This window comes from Tachypleus tridentatus, chromosome 3 (assembly GCF_004210375.1).
Source record: "Tachypleus tridentatus isolate NWPU-2018 chromosome 3, ASM421037v1, whole genome shotgun sequence".
NCBI classification, from domain to species: Eukaryota; Metazoa; Arthropoda; class Merostomata; order Xiphosura; family Limulidae; genus Tachypleus; species Tachypleus tridentatus.
Window position 1 is genome coordinate 11068758 of NC_134827.1, and position 14461 is coordinate 11083218.

Consider the following 14461-nt stretch of genomic DNA (forward strand, 5'->3'; position numbering starts at 1 on the left):
CTTCAGCTACTTAATTATAATTATCTATAAAAAGAAAAGCTTTCAATTATTCAAGAATCTATAACACTCAAAATATACTTCTTAAAAATAACAATCGGATTTTGTAATATTATTTCCACGAAGTAAACTTTATTACACAAAGGATATGTACGTTATACCACAACGTGTTTGTGTGTGTGTTTTTCGTTTAGCAAAGCCACAAAGGGCTATCTGCTCAGCCCATCGAGGGGAATCGATCTCCTGATTTTAGCGTTGTAAATCCGGAGACATACCGCTGTATTAGCGGGGGCCCACAACGTGTTAGCTTACACATCCGTATATCTGTTATATGCCCACATTATACACATAACCTTAATCAAAGTGAAAATTTTTAAACTCGTTTGTTGATTATTATTGCCAGTTAAAAATTGTGTGACAAAGAAGTAAAGTAAAATTATTTGTTTTTCTAGTACAACAACCTAAAATTTGTTTATCACATATATAACCAATTTACTATAACTAGTTTTGAAGTTTCAGATACTGATGTATAGATCCAGAAACTGATCGTACAGATGTTGCAGGTACAGAGTTTGAAAACAATATACCAGAACAATGAACAGAAGAAGTCTCGTTACGCCATTACGGTCCGAGACGCCACGTTCAGTCATGTTCTTACTAATAACAGTGCATCTTCATAATAACCCTGGCCCGACATGGCCAGGTGGGTTAAGGCGTTGAAGGCATAATCGCAGGGTCGTGTGTTCGAATCCCCGTCTCACCAAACGTGCTTGACCTTTGAGCCGTTGGAGCGTTATAAGGTGACAGTCAATCCCACTATTCGTTGGTAAAAGTGTAGCTCTAGAGTTGGCGGTGGGCGGTGATGACTAAGTGCGTTCCCTCTAGTCCTACATTGTTAAATTAGGGACGCCTAACGCAGATAGCCCTTTGTAGCTTTACGAGAAATTCAAAAATAAACAAACAAGATAACATTGTGTGTTTTCCATACTAAAAGTATGGGTCGTAAGTCTGTCATGATCAAAGGTCACAATATTTCCTGCTAGGATCCATTATCTATCTAATGTTCGAGAACGTGGTAGTATTAACACTTGTTTCTTTCTCCACCTGATTAAGATATATAATTGAGTAAAGGTCCAAACGAAGCCTCACTCTAATGAGCCCCTTCTGTGTTTGTTTTATTTCCACAATAAACCATTTTTATTACATTTCATACTACAACACGGGTATACAGTTTCCTCCCACTTTTCCGTTATCGTATTTTTGCCTGTCAGAGATGTCATGACCCGTATGCCATAGCTGATATACAATTTGATGGAGATTTTTTTTGGATGGTCATTGTGGCCCATGTGATCCTTTGTTATTTAATGCCATTAAGTTCAATGAACAAACCCTTTTTGGTAATTTAATATTCGAACTCTGAATACATCCTTTTATATAAGTTTATGAATATTTTACGTGTCAAGTGTTGCTACATGATACGTCCGAAAAAAAAAATTATCTTCAATATGCAAAAAATGTATTATACACAAGTAATAACCTACATCATTAATGAAGAAATCGCATTCAAAATCTACGAATACGTCTGAATATTTCACTAAAATCTGAAAATGAAGTAAAATATAGCCTTCAAGTAATAAGAAAGTATTTTCTCCAGAAGTAGGTGTTACGTCATTTTAATAGGTATTTCTATGTAGATGTAATGTTATTTGTTCAAGAATGATTGCATTCAGAGATTCAGCAGTAAGTCTTGGGACTAATAACGATTTGAACCAGGTTTCAATACTTGCAGTTATCAGGGCTTCTAAATCTCATTGTATTGCTTTGTGTTTAAAAAGAATGAAGCAAAGAGAATTGATGAATATTTATAAAGTTAATTACACCGTGTTAAGGTTAATGGTTTCATAGTAGCTCACGAACGTTGTTACATTTTAGTTTCAATGTTTGTAAAGTTTTGAATAGATTTACTTTTATTAGAAATATTAAGTACCTCTGCAAAAACTGGGAAGTCGTATAAAATAAAATGATGACTGTATGAGGTAGATGTTTTAGAAGCAATAATGACGGCTGTACTACATTCAATAATGAATGGACAAAAATGGTGAGTGTACCATGTGAAATGGTCTAGAAACGAAAACAGACACTACGATGTGAGATCGTGTATTGGCCACTGCACCACAGGAATAACGGCAACTGCTATTTTATTGAACCACCAGCAGCTGTTTTTTACCTAGCACATCTGTAACAAAATTTTAATACTTAGTACACAACAACAGGTGTATCCAACTGAACTTTTCAAACTAGTATTTCTATAAATATGCTTATGAAGTTACAGTAATCGTCCCTAATGACAGTTTGTGTTTTCTGTTCCACACAGGTGACGTGGTAATTCTGGATGCCACCCGGGGTGTACTGAAAAAGATTCAAGGAAACAAAAATGTTGAGAATTAGTGTCAGCGTATTACATTTGACATAAAGAATGTGTAATTTGGGTTTTGTTACGTTGATATATCATGAGAATTCGTTGTGGTATAGAACTTAGTAGAAATCTTCTTTGAAAGTCTAGATAGATTTAATAGAAGAAAAATATTTCATAAAATGTATTTTGAACTTATAAAAATACCTCAGTTTGCTCATGTTTTATTATGCAACTATGATTTTAGAAATTACTATATCATAAAGGTTTTTGTCTTTTTGTAGTCGAGTTTTATGCAATTTTAAATTGTGCGTTTACGTTTGTTTCTTTCTTAACTTCGTGCAAAGCTACACAAGAAGTATTTGGGTTAGCCGTCACTTATTTAGCAGTGTAAGACCAGAGAGAAGACAGTTAGTCTTTGCCACCCACTGTCAACTGTTAGGCTACTCTGTTACCAAAGAATAATGGTATTGATTGTCACATTTTAATGCCCTCACAGATGAAAGGGCGAGCGTGTCTGATGTAACAAAAGTTGAAGTAAATTCGAATTCAAACTATAATTAAATTTATATACATCAATTCCATCAAGATTTGATGATGTTTGATTATCAAGAACAACTAGAAATATATAACGAGACGGAATTGCTCAAAATTGCTGAAGTTTTAAATTCAGAGGTTAAAAAGTCAATGAACAAAAAATATATCACTGAAATACTAGTCGGTGATGATTTGTTGCCTGAAGAGGCGTTAGCAGGAATACTATAGTGGTCCGACTAGTCAATCAAGATTAAGTATTAAGAATTTATTAGAGCTAAAACTCAAACATTGATGACAGTCGTGCCTAGAATGTGTCACCCACTCCAATATTAGCAAGCAATAGAATACAAGAATCACCACAGCAAATTCTAAGACACGTGGATTTATCTATCCCAGCAACTCCATGATCCTGATCACGGGACATTTGATGAATCTTTTGTCGAGTGTTTGTTGCCTTCCTTCTTTTCCTTCTTCCGTCAACACGTCATCTACCTTGAACAGCTGACATCATGTTATCGGCCCTGATCGCCTTCTCTCGACTACCTTGATCCGACCGCACCTTTCTCCGCACTACTCTGAATCAACTACAATTTCAAATATCTACTGGGCAAAATAAAAAACAACAGAACCCAAATTCAAAAAATCAAGAAAATAAGAACAGAAATTGTATCGCGAAGAGGGAAGGGGATATGAATATCCCTAACCACCCCAGTCCACTGACCTTTAAAACTAAAATAGTGATACGGAATTTTCGGTTTTCTCGGTTTCGGCTATAACAATGGTACTTGGGATTGAGTGATTGTTATACTAGGAAAGGTTAAGATCCTTAAAATTGTTTACTCTTCAAAGAAAAAGAATTAGATGCAATTTGATTGAAGTTTTTAAGATTGTAAATGGAATTATTAATATCAATGTCTGAATATTTCCGTACTTAAAATCAAGAATTATAGAACTAGGAGACACGAATATAAATTTATATTAGGTAGAAGCGTGATTCAGTTAATACAATTTTGTTTTTCAAGTCAAGTGGTCGGCCAATGGAATGGTTACCTTCGAACGTTGTTAAGGCAGTAAATTTGAGTGACTTTAAAAGAACTATTGATACTTGCATGAATGATAAGTGCTGGCTTTGAAATTTTGTAAATTTATTTATCTTATAGTTTTAATTTAGCTTAGACTTAGAGGATGGGAGAGCCGAAATGGACCAACAGGTCCGTTGTTGTCCTTAAACAGTATGTTTTATTACACTGCATAAGTAGTTTTCATGATACGAAAATTTTCGACTTGGTTGATAGATTCAGATATTTCATCACTCAGATAAACAAAATAAGTTATTGATAATGTGGTTCAATAAAAACAAGACTCTTGAAAGAACGAGTCGTAAGTCCATGGTCGAGTGTGATGTATCATGTGATTCATCGTTATCAAGAGAACTGGTTTCGTTGTGAATTTACTTAAAAAAGTGAATATAAATATCTATTAATTCAGCAATGTTACATCGACAGGAGACAGAGGCATAATGCGTTCAGTACTAGAAATTATTATTAACGTTTTGAGTTTTCCGTTAGTACTTTTGTACAAAATAACTTACGAATGGTTCAGCGCTCTGGATAAACAGAAAACTAAAAGTAAGAACTACATTTATAAAGTACCTTTTATCTCTTTTAGCTATATCTGTATTATATACTAGAATGAATAATAGTAATAGTAACCAGTAATAGAAACATGAGTTTATTCATATTCAAAAATAAATGCAGGGTAATTACACTTAACAGGATATTCGTTGCAGCTGAATATAGGTAAAAGGAATGCTAGTTTCGGGGTAAAAAGCTTATTAATTCGATTAGTGTAACACCAATATGGTGTTGGATGCCGCGGACTAGAACTCTTATTTCATTAGCCCAAAATTAACAACTTGATTATCGTTACATGACTTTGCGCGAGTATCCGAAACAAGCTGAAAAAAAAAGATGTTTTAATTATTATAGATAGATAATGTCATACCACACCTCATGTCTCATAAAACCACAAGTTCGAATCAAAATCAATGATTAGGTAATTTAAAAGTCGTAGTTTGAAGTCATTACAATCTTTAATGTTTGATCAATAAGAAAAATGATTATTTTTTATCTCTTTCTGTCTTCTTTCAGATGTCCTTCTCCGAGTAAAACACTTTCTTGTTTTTCTGTATTTACTGTTTAAACGAAACTCTCTGCAACGGCGACTTGTAGATATTACAACTGATTACCGACAGGGGCCAGTAAAGTTTGGAATCATAGCATCTGAAAAAGAAAGAAATTTGGAAAACCCTAGATATCTACAGAAAGTTAATGTAAGCTGAAATTATTAGTAAATTTAGTTTCAAATTAAAATTACAGATGTGCAGTTATAAAGTATATTTCATTCATGCTGTTTGCTTAACAAACGTAATATAAAACCTTATACTTTTAAATTAGTTTTTAGCATATTTTAGTAAACTGTTTAGAATAGTGTTTTATTTATAATAATCAATATTTTGGCGTTATGAAGAGTAGAGAAGGATCGATTTCATGTATTCATAATAGATTTCACAGTTCGCAAGAGAATACAAACAACTAGAAAAACTATTTTTTTCTCTTCAATAAATGATTTTCTATAATATCAAAACAATTTACCTATTTTGTATCATGCGCGGCCTGGTGGCTTTGGTAATTGACTCAGAATTTGGTAGTCGCGAGATAAAAACGCAGCGTTAGATTCGTTTTCATATGATGGTCAGAGATCGTGTTCAGGTGGTGTGAAACGCTTTCAGCATTTTGTGTTCTTTGGTGCCCTACAATAGATAGTCACTGCATATAACTTTGTTTGAAACTCTAAACACATAAACAACAATTACTACACATGTAATATCCATTCAAATTAAACTGAAAGTGTAAATCTGTTTGTCTTAGATCCAATCTGCAAAGAAAGGAAGAAAAAAACGTTTTCAGGTCTGCAACTTTAGTAGAAAATATGAATATATTGGAATACACACAAGCTCTTAATATATTGACCAGTTGTGTGTATGTATAATAACGAAACAGTTATCATGAATAGTTGTAAATAAGTAAGAACTTTTTATTCGACGGTAGAAACGAAATGATAAACAATATTTTCTTAATCCAGGTATATGTGAATGCAATGATATTCTAGTAATTTATTGATCTGCAGGGTTGTCCTGATGTTCCATACATTTTGTTTATTTCAACCAACTCAGAAACATTAGCAGTAACAATATACATAACATACTTGAGTATCCCCACTGAGCCTAAAAAACATTTGTAACTTACAGTAACCCCAATACCACGCTCAAACTCCTGCATTGTCCTCAATTATTTATATATATACGCTGGTGAAAATTCGCGCTGTACATTTTAAGACTTTTGATGCATTATGAAAGTAAATGAAATCTCTCTCTTATAAGCACCACAACTGAAAGTGTTAAATGTCTTTAAGGGCATTGAGACGTGGATCTTGGACGTTTTCGCAAGCAATCTGATAGAGTTAATTGATATCCAGGTCACACCCGATTCATTGATTACGAAAATACAAGAAAAGTTTTTGAGATATGTTTGATTTGAAGTTAAGTACAGAGATGTTTTAAACTGAAATGAACGTTAGTGACGAAATTAGTGAGTATCAACTTTTGTTAGGGATTCTCTGATGGTAAGTGACAGGAGTAAAAGTGGTATAAATCCAAAACTAGTTTTCCAAATTTCTATATGTTTTACTGAAGTTTGAATAAAAATAACGAACACTTTTTCGAAGAAACAGAGCACGCAATAAGCAAACTGTAAAACATATTATCAATATTATAATACCTGAATTTACATTTGATACAATAATAGAAGTTAATTGTTTCAGCATAGCGACGAAATATTTTTCTTTGGAGTAAACAGCGCTGGCGACTGTATAGTTCTACGTGTCATCAGAAGAAGAGGTGATGAAGCGGAAGTCCAGCTTCATTTGAAACATGCAGAAACAAGTACTTTGTATCAACTTCCGATTCACCCAGAAACTAACGTTTTGTACAGAGAGAAAGATGTTTTTGTAGCAGCTGGGATTCGAATAAAATGTCTTAATCCACTTCGAAAGTGGAGAATATCTTATAATGGACTTTTAAGGTAAAATTGTTTTATGTTCATCTTTTTATTTTTACACAAAAATATTGACATAAAAAAAATGAAAACTTTTTTCTCTTTTCATTTTTTCAAGTCGTTGATCAAATAAATGGGTACGATATAAATTTTTTCTTAAATCAATGATGTATTTTGTCTTGCAACGATCGTTTGAAGTAGTATTTTTACAATAATGTGAAGCTATGAGATACAGCATATAATATAATTTTAACTAACAAGAAACGCCTTAATCTGATAAGATGAGAGGTTTAGCATAGCCTAATCATTAACATGTTTTTATCAAATTCGTATCTTCTTGCTACAAAAACGTATTTCGAACATTGGGGATGCGTGTGGGCTGTTAGAAAAATCTCACGATTTGGTCAGTCTAAAGAAAGCGAAGCGATTTGTTAGGGTTACTGATCTGGAACTGGTTTCTTACCTTCTAGTCTATCAGCTCAAAATTAGAGATGGCTGTGAAAAGATATCCATTCCGTAGCCTCACGTGAAAACCTGAAACAAACACCGAACAAATAAAAAGTATAAGAAAAAAGTATTTGAAAATAAACAATTGTATTCTTGGAATACGGTAAATAATGTTTAATGACTAGATGTATAATTATTATTTATCCTTTAATTACTTTTACTAGTGTACATCACTTTATACCAAATGGTGTAATCTTGGGAGTTACAAGTATTAAATAAAAAGCTGTGTATATTGGTGAAGTATTAGAAAATTGTGGAAGTTCCTTTAGTAAATAACTCGTCATTCTGAGCAAAGTTATCGTTAAAATTTCACATTTCGACTTTGCCCACAAAGAGTGTTAGCTCTGGTAGGAATAATTGATTTACATTCATGTATGCAATTAGATATATGCACTAAGTTCTATGAAACTGACTATATGTTCATTTAGAAATATTTAAAATTTTATGTAGGCACCTAATTGTGATATATTATCTGCGTTTTTTCGATATTCATGTATCTACATAAAGAGGAAATCAACGAACCACTGATATAACCTAGAACGTAAATCTTCAGGATGAGCTTTATTCTAAAATATTTCAAGTGGTTTGCTTTATTGTTGTTTTCATTTTTTGAAATTAAGGAATGAAATCCGCTGTTTAAAATGTTTTAGGGATCATTTATGGATAGATAGATGTTATTTTAGAGAATTGTTTCAGACTTAGTTTGTTTGGTACGCTAAACATTTGAAGGAACAGCTTTGTACTTTGTACTAGTATACACAGGATGTTCCATAAACGTGAGTTCACAGGGAAATAAGAAACAAAGAAAAACCATAAAACAAATCACGTGAAATGTTTTATTTCCATAGATGTCGAGACTTTAAGTTATCAGTTTAAAATACCTTAGATCAATATTTCGACACTGATTTAGACAACACCTACAAAGTGTATTCCACTATATTGGAGCAAATGATTAAGATATAAAGAAAAGTTTACATGAATATGATATTAAAATGTAGAATAATAAGTTTGAGAAAATGACACTTTTCCATTTCTTATTATAACCAAAAGCAAATACTGTTTATTTTGAGTGAACATAATTTCTCATTTTTCGTTCATGAAATTTATAACCACTAATAGAGTGACCGTCAAAGCGTTCAAGAGTAGACCAACTGTATTATTGACACAAAATGTCAGCCTCTCATGCTTTTGTATTTTGTATATTTTGTTCGAGTGGTAGTTTATCACAAAACTTGTCACTTTGCTTTCTCTGGAAGCTCGACGATAAGCTTGAATACTATTAATGATAAATTCGAAGTTTGATCCGAAGTTAAGATACACAAAATCTTAAGTAAATAATAAAATTAATACGGATGGCAAACGAAAAAAGGAATTATCACAAGTGAAGAAATAAAAAAAAAATATTATCTCTACAAATTCCAGGAGTTTTGATGGGTTCAGTGTTCTGTATATAGAAATTCTCTGGCTACTCCAAGAAGCTGAAAATGTTTTTACAAATCAAATCTTGAAGTGTTAATTTATTTCATAATGAAGACAATATATCTTTGTTTCAATGAAGAAAAAACAACTCAATGTATTATTATGGCCCTCTTAATATAAATGTTTATTTGTGATTGGGTTTCGACTCATTTAATGTGGTCGTTAATATATTATGTCTCGCTTTTAAACGAAGAAGAGAAAGTTTTGATATTACTGGGGGTTCGTCACGAGATTTAATTTTAATGTTGGAAGAGTAGTTACTATGATCTTCCATTAAAAAGAAGGTAGGTTTGATACTATATTTGTTGGAGCCCAAAATGACATTTTACCTTGAAGTTGATTTGTAATAATGATTACTTAAGGTTTGGAGGAAGGTAGATAATTAACTTGACACTGATGATGGCACGTGGTTTTGGAAGATAAGAGAGGTAGTGTTATTGGAGAAGGTGTAATATTTAATGCATTGTGTATTAAAATTAATTGTGGAGTGCCCAAAGTATATCTACGTGCAATGTTTCTATAGACTCTAGAGAAATGCATCCAGCATTTTAGTAACAAAGTCTGAATGTTGCTATTTGTCACAGGGCAACTCCCGCCTAATTTTGAAACAATAATTTTTAACGCTTACAACCTGTCTTGAAAGAAAAAAAATAATTTCATTTCGATGAAATAAATCAAAATATTTTCAGTTTCATCAAATGTTTGAGATTTTAATAGTATGACTGGAGGTAAGATGAGTGAAACACTTATCTGTACCTACTTCAGGGTGTATATCAGAGAATACTAGCATTTATTAAAGTAAAGGACAACAAACCACATTATCAGAACATTTGTTATTGCAATTATCTTTCAAATGCTCTGATCAAGACGTCGTACAAGAAAGATTAAGTTATTTTTAACAATAGCGAAGGTCCGAATGTTTAAACTAGATACTAAGTACGCATTTTGGAGAAAGAATTTACTGATAAATAATTACGGGCAGAATAACTACATGCACTATTAGTATAATGTTACAAATCAGCACAAACTAATCTACCGTAACACTTTCGCTAAACGAAAATGTGATTGAATAGTTGTAACAATAAGCATATCTAAAGTGGCGTTCTTTTAAAGAATAAGTGGATTTTGAAATATATACATAATTTCGACCTTGATTGATAAACGAGCCTTGTAACTGTTTACTGTTATCACTGATAGGAAAATCACTCCAACTGGACTTCAGGCTCAAGAGGAGGATGTACATGTGAAGTTTTCTTTCATGTAAGTGTTTTAGTTATATATAATTTACTGTTTAGAAAAATATTGACAAAGTGAATCTGACAGTAACAACAACAAAATAAACTTTACTTGTTTTACGATAAGAATTATTTTAAAATAAAGAGTTAATTGGCAATTGTTACATTATTTGTAACAATTTCATTATTTTAGTTGGACTGTGACAAGTTTGCCTTTTGACTTCAAGATCGACTTCTTCCCTAGACTTTTAAGTGAGGCTATAGCACGTGGTACGTGGAAGCAAGGGTTTCCCTCTTACGAAAGGTTAGTTTACATTCAATTGCATAAAATCGATCTTGTAAAGGCATTTTTAATTAAACAATAATAGTATCATATCTAAACCAATATGCAAACGTATGCATACGTGAAGATTATTTGGTAAAGAATAGGACTATCAAAATGTTCACAAAGTTTCCATCAAAACTTTATTTTGGAAAAACCTAACATTTACCTCATTATAGCATGTGAATGCAACGGATGTGCTTATTACGTCAGTACATTAGGAAAGAATTAAGTTTAATTATTTAAAAATGTATAAAAATACAAACAATTATAAATATAATTTAAATATAAACAAATTAATAGTATCCGAAAGAAGATAAAATAAGGTATTTTAAAGGATCACCGAATCTCAAGATCGCTATGATCAATGGGGCCAGTGGAAAGGAACGGTTACCTTTGAAGATGAAGATGAAAAGGAAATGTTGCTTTGGGGATTAAAAACCAGAGAGAGTAGTAAGTTTATTTGAAATTCTAAGTTATGTTTCTCTCATCTTCATGAGTCAAATTTATTTGTTTTGTAAGTAAAATTGCATAACTCGTAATCCTAGTTATAATTGTGGGTTACTCTTTGTTTATTCACAATTATAAACAAATTTAAATTCACTTCATTGAAATACTCCAGTTTGTAAGCTTTTTAAACCAATTTATGTACATTTATATATTGTTATCACTTATATTTTATTGCGATGCACCACGATTAAGCACCATTTCGTGTATGTACATAAATATGTCTCTCACATAAGCATTCGAATTAAAACTTAAGCTGTTGAACAATTAGCCAGTGATAAGTTTTTCATAAATGTTCATATTAAAACTTTCCAGACTCATTGGACCAGACTCGTTATGATCGTTACATACACATTTATGGTCATATGAAGGTACGTTGAATACATATAATTGCAGAGAAACTTACTGAAGATTAATACACACAAACGTTTATGAACTGCTTAAAAATTAAATGAACAAGTACTTTTTCTTATATAATTTATCTCAGTGTTTCATATGTGATAATATTTTTAGTCTTTTAGGTAATTTGTCTCATTTCAGTTCCATCTGTATCCATTTTGTAATGTGTGATGAACGGTAAAACATGTAGAAATAAAATTTTTAAAAATGACCGATTTCACCAAAACTGATATCCCATATTATGCAATACTTTAAACAGATTACATGCGTTTATTCAAAAAATGTTTAAAACATTCATCATCTAGTGTGACCTCCACAGGCTGTGATACACTCCTGACACCGATTTGGCACACTTCGAATCAGTCAATCGATATTATCTTGGGATATAGCAGCCCACTCGTCTACCATGAAAACATATCCCTAAAATGTTCAATCTGATTTAAATCTAAAGCTCGGGCTGGCCACTCAAAAGTCTTTATTCCTTCCTCGTTAAGGAAGTCCATACAAGTCTCGCGACGTCAGGTGACGTATTAACCTGCATGAGAATGAACCTATTGCCTACAGCACCTGCAAAAGGCCCCACAAGGGGTTCCAGAACTTTTTCTCCATATCCTCGTGTGTTCAGAGCATCCCTGTCGACTATGAGTAGCTCTGTGCGGGCACCCAAGCGTATACCTGCCCAGACCATTACAGGACCTCCTCCATAAGCGTCGACTTGCACAATGTTACAAACGGAAAATCGCTTTCCTAGGCGTCTCCACATTTTCGCACGTTTAGCATCACGAGACACAGTGAACCTGCTCTGCACGGTTGCCCATTGATGAAGTTCCCAGTCCAAATGCTGACGAGCAAAATTTAACCTGGCTGCACGGGTGCGCGCTGTCAGAATAATGCCTCTTGCAGGTCGTCTGGCCCTAAGGCGTCCTTCATGCAGACGATTGCGAACTCTTTGGATTGAAACATAGGTTCCAGTGGAATGCTGAAGGTCATTTCGCAGTGACCGAACATTAACCACTCTGTCCCGCAGAGCGGTGGCCACGATGTAGCGGCCATCTATGTCTGTTGTGCAGTGATGACGACCTTGACCTGGTCTCCTGTCATAAAAGTTCGTCTCCTGCTAACGTCGCCAAAGTCGACTGATTACGCTTGGTGACACACGGACGCGCGGTGCCTCCCTCCTTACTGTGATGGCCATCTTCCAGCATCTGGAACGCCCTTGACACCTTGTTATATGTCAGACGGTGCCTACTTGCTTGGGTACACTAGAAGAAGGTACACACTGACAAAACGAGCCGCGAAAGATCCATGTTGGTGTTTGTTTCGAAAATTAATGAGAAATGCATGTTTCACATAACAGCCTTATATAGAGTACGTTGAGTTATATTCTCCTTCAATGAGGTGAGTTTCATTTGAGTTGTTTCAAACTTCACTCGCAAGCTTAAAAAATACACTTGTATACAAACGGATATGTTTTTCATACATAAATTTAGTTATAAAGAAAATATACTGAAATATGTTCTTGTTACTTTAACTTTTTGAGCATTGTATTATTAACTTCCTGGAATATAAAAACAACTCTACATTAAATATTTTAGAATTATTCAATGAAACATTTACAAGATTTTGTGTCCTAATATATAAAGGTTATTCAGGAAATGTACATTGTAAGATTGTTTGTTTGTTTTGAAATTTCGCACAAAGCTACTCGAGGGCTATCTGTGCTAGCCGTCCCTAATTTAGCAGTGTAAGACTAGAGGGAAGGCAGCTAGTCATCACCACCCACCGCCAACTCTTGGGCTACTCTTTTACCAACGAATAGTGGGATTGACCGTAACATTATAACGCCCCCACGGCTGGGAGGGCGAGCATGTTTTAGCGCGACGCGGGCGCGAACCCGCGATCTTCGGATTACGAGTCGCACGCCACATTGTAAGAAGTTTAAGTAATTTTTTTTCCGAGGCAATACGAACTTAATTAAAAATATATTTATCTTAACTCTATCATCATCTCAAACAAAAGAACTATTATTTAGAAAGTATTTTTCCCATTTCAGAATATCATACACTATTATTTTAATTTTTTTTACAAAATTTTAATTGTACATTACATGTTACGCAACATTCATAATTGTTATCATTAACTGATTGTTTTCTTCATCTTTTGGTGATGATTTTAGGATGGTATGACATTCAACATTAGTCTTGTACCTTTACCTGGGTTTTCTACTCAGTAAGTAATGACATCTGTATCGTATTCATTAATTTTGACTAATAATACGATATAATGGAAGCTAAAAATCTTGTCATTTACCCACACGATTAAAATTACTTATCAATGGGTTTTTGTTTTCTTTCTATTCGTCATACTTCTTCATTTTGTTTTCTAGCTTTCCTTATAAAAAGAAGTAATAAATTTCAATAATTACATAAACTTCCAGCCAAACAGATTTTATTTAATTTAAATTTATGAAAATATTTTGAAGGTAACAATTTTTCTTATTTTTGCAATACAAATTAAGATTAATAGCTTGATCTGTTATATTCTATTATCTATGTAGCAACAGAAGTTGTGAATAACGTCTAACTTTCATGATCTAACTCATAAAATGTAAGCTTGCCATTCTGTTTCAGTTTGCACTGTGGGTATATCGCTCTTCCAAATCATACCATTCATCCATTGCAAGACTGTGATCTGTCTCTACTTCCAACTGATCAAATTTGGCAAGAGTGGACTGTCATGTGTCTAGCAGGTAAGGCATTGTTATAATTTAGTATTATATGTAACTATACGAATTTACTGCAAAACTTTTTTGTCACAAAGTGAGTTATCCTGTTACACAAATGTAATATTTATGCCACTTATTTCGCTGTTGAAATATCTTGTGTAATTTTTTTCTTTACTACATAGTTTCACAGTTAGATAATACAGTTAGATTGTTATTTTCATTAAT

The 14461-nt window shown here is 33.1% G+C and overlaps 1 protein-coding gene across 3 annotated transcripts in view; it reads left to right on the forward strand.

Annotated features, from left to right (window-relative positions):
- LOC143246348 (uncharacterized) overlaps nucleotides 1-14461 on the forward strand; it is a 41208-nt gene that overhangs the window by 1807 nt on the left and 24940 nt on the right. For 2 of the 3 annotated variants that reach the window (XM_076492913.1, XM_076492915.1), the window contains exons 3-10: nucleotides 5098-5279; nucleotides 6830-7089; nucleotides 10246-10308; nucleotides 10477-10587; nucleotides 10943-11058; nucleotides 11428-11483; nucleotides 13688-13740; nucleotides 14142-14260. In XM_076492913.1, coding sequence (XP_076349028.1) covers nucleotides 5098-5279; nucleotides 6830-7089; nucleotides 10246-10308; nucleotides 10477-10587; nucleotides 10943-11058; nucleotides 11428-11483; nucleotides 13688-13740; nucleotides 14142-14260 — 960 coding nt within the window. Of the gene's footprint in view, nucleotides 1-4348; nucleotides 4576-5097; nucleotides 5280-6829; nucleotides 7090-10245; nucleotides 10309-10476; nucleotides 10588-10942; nucleotides 11059-11427; nucleotides 11484-13687; nucleotides 13741-14141; nucleotides 14261-14461 lie in introns of those variants that run through there. The other variant, XM_076492914.1, reaches the window with a different exon arrangement.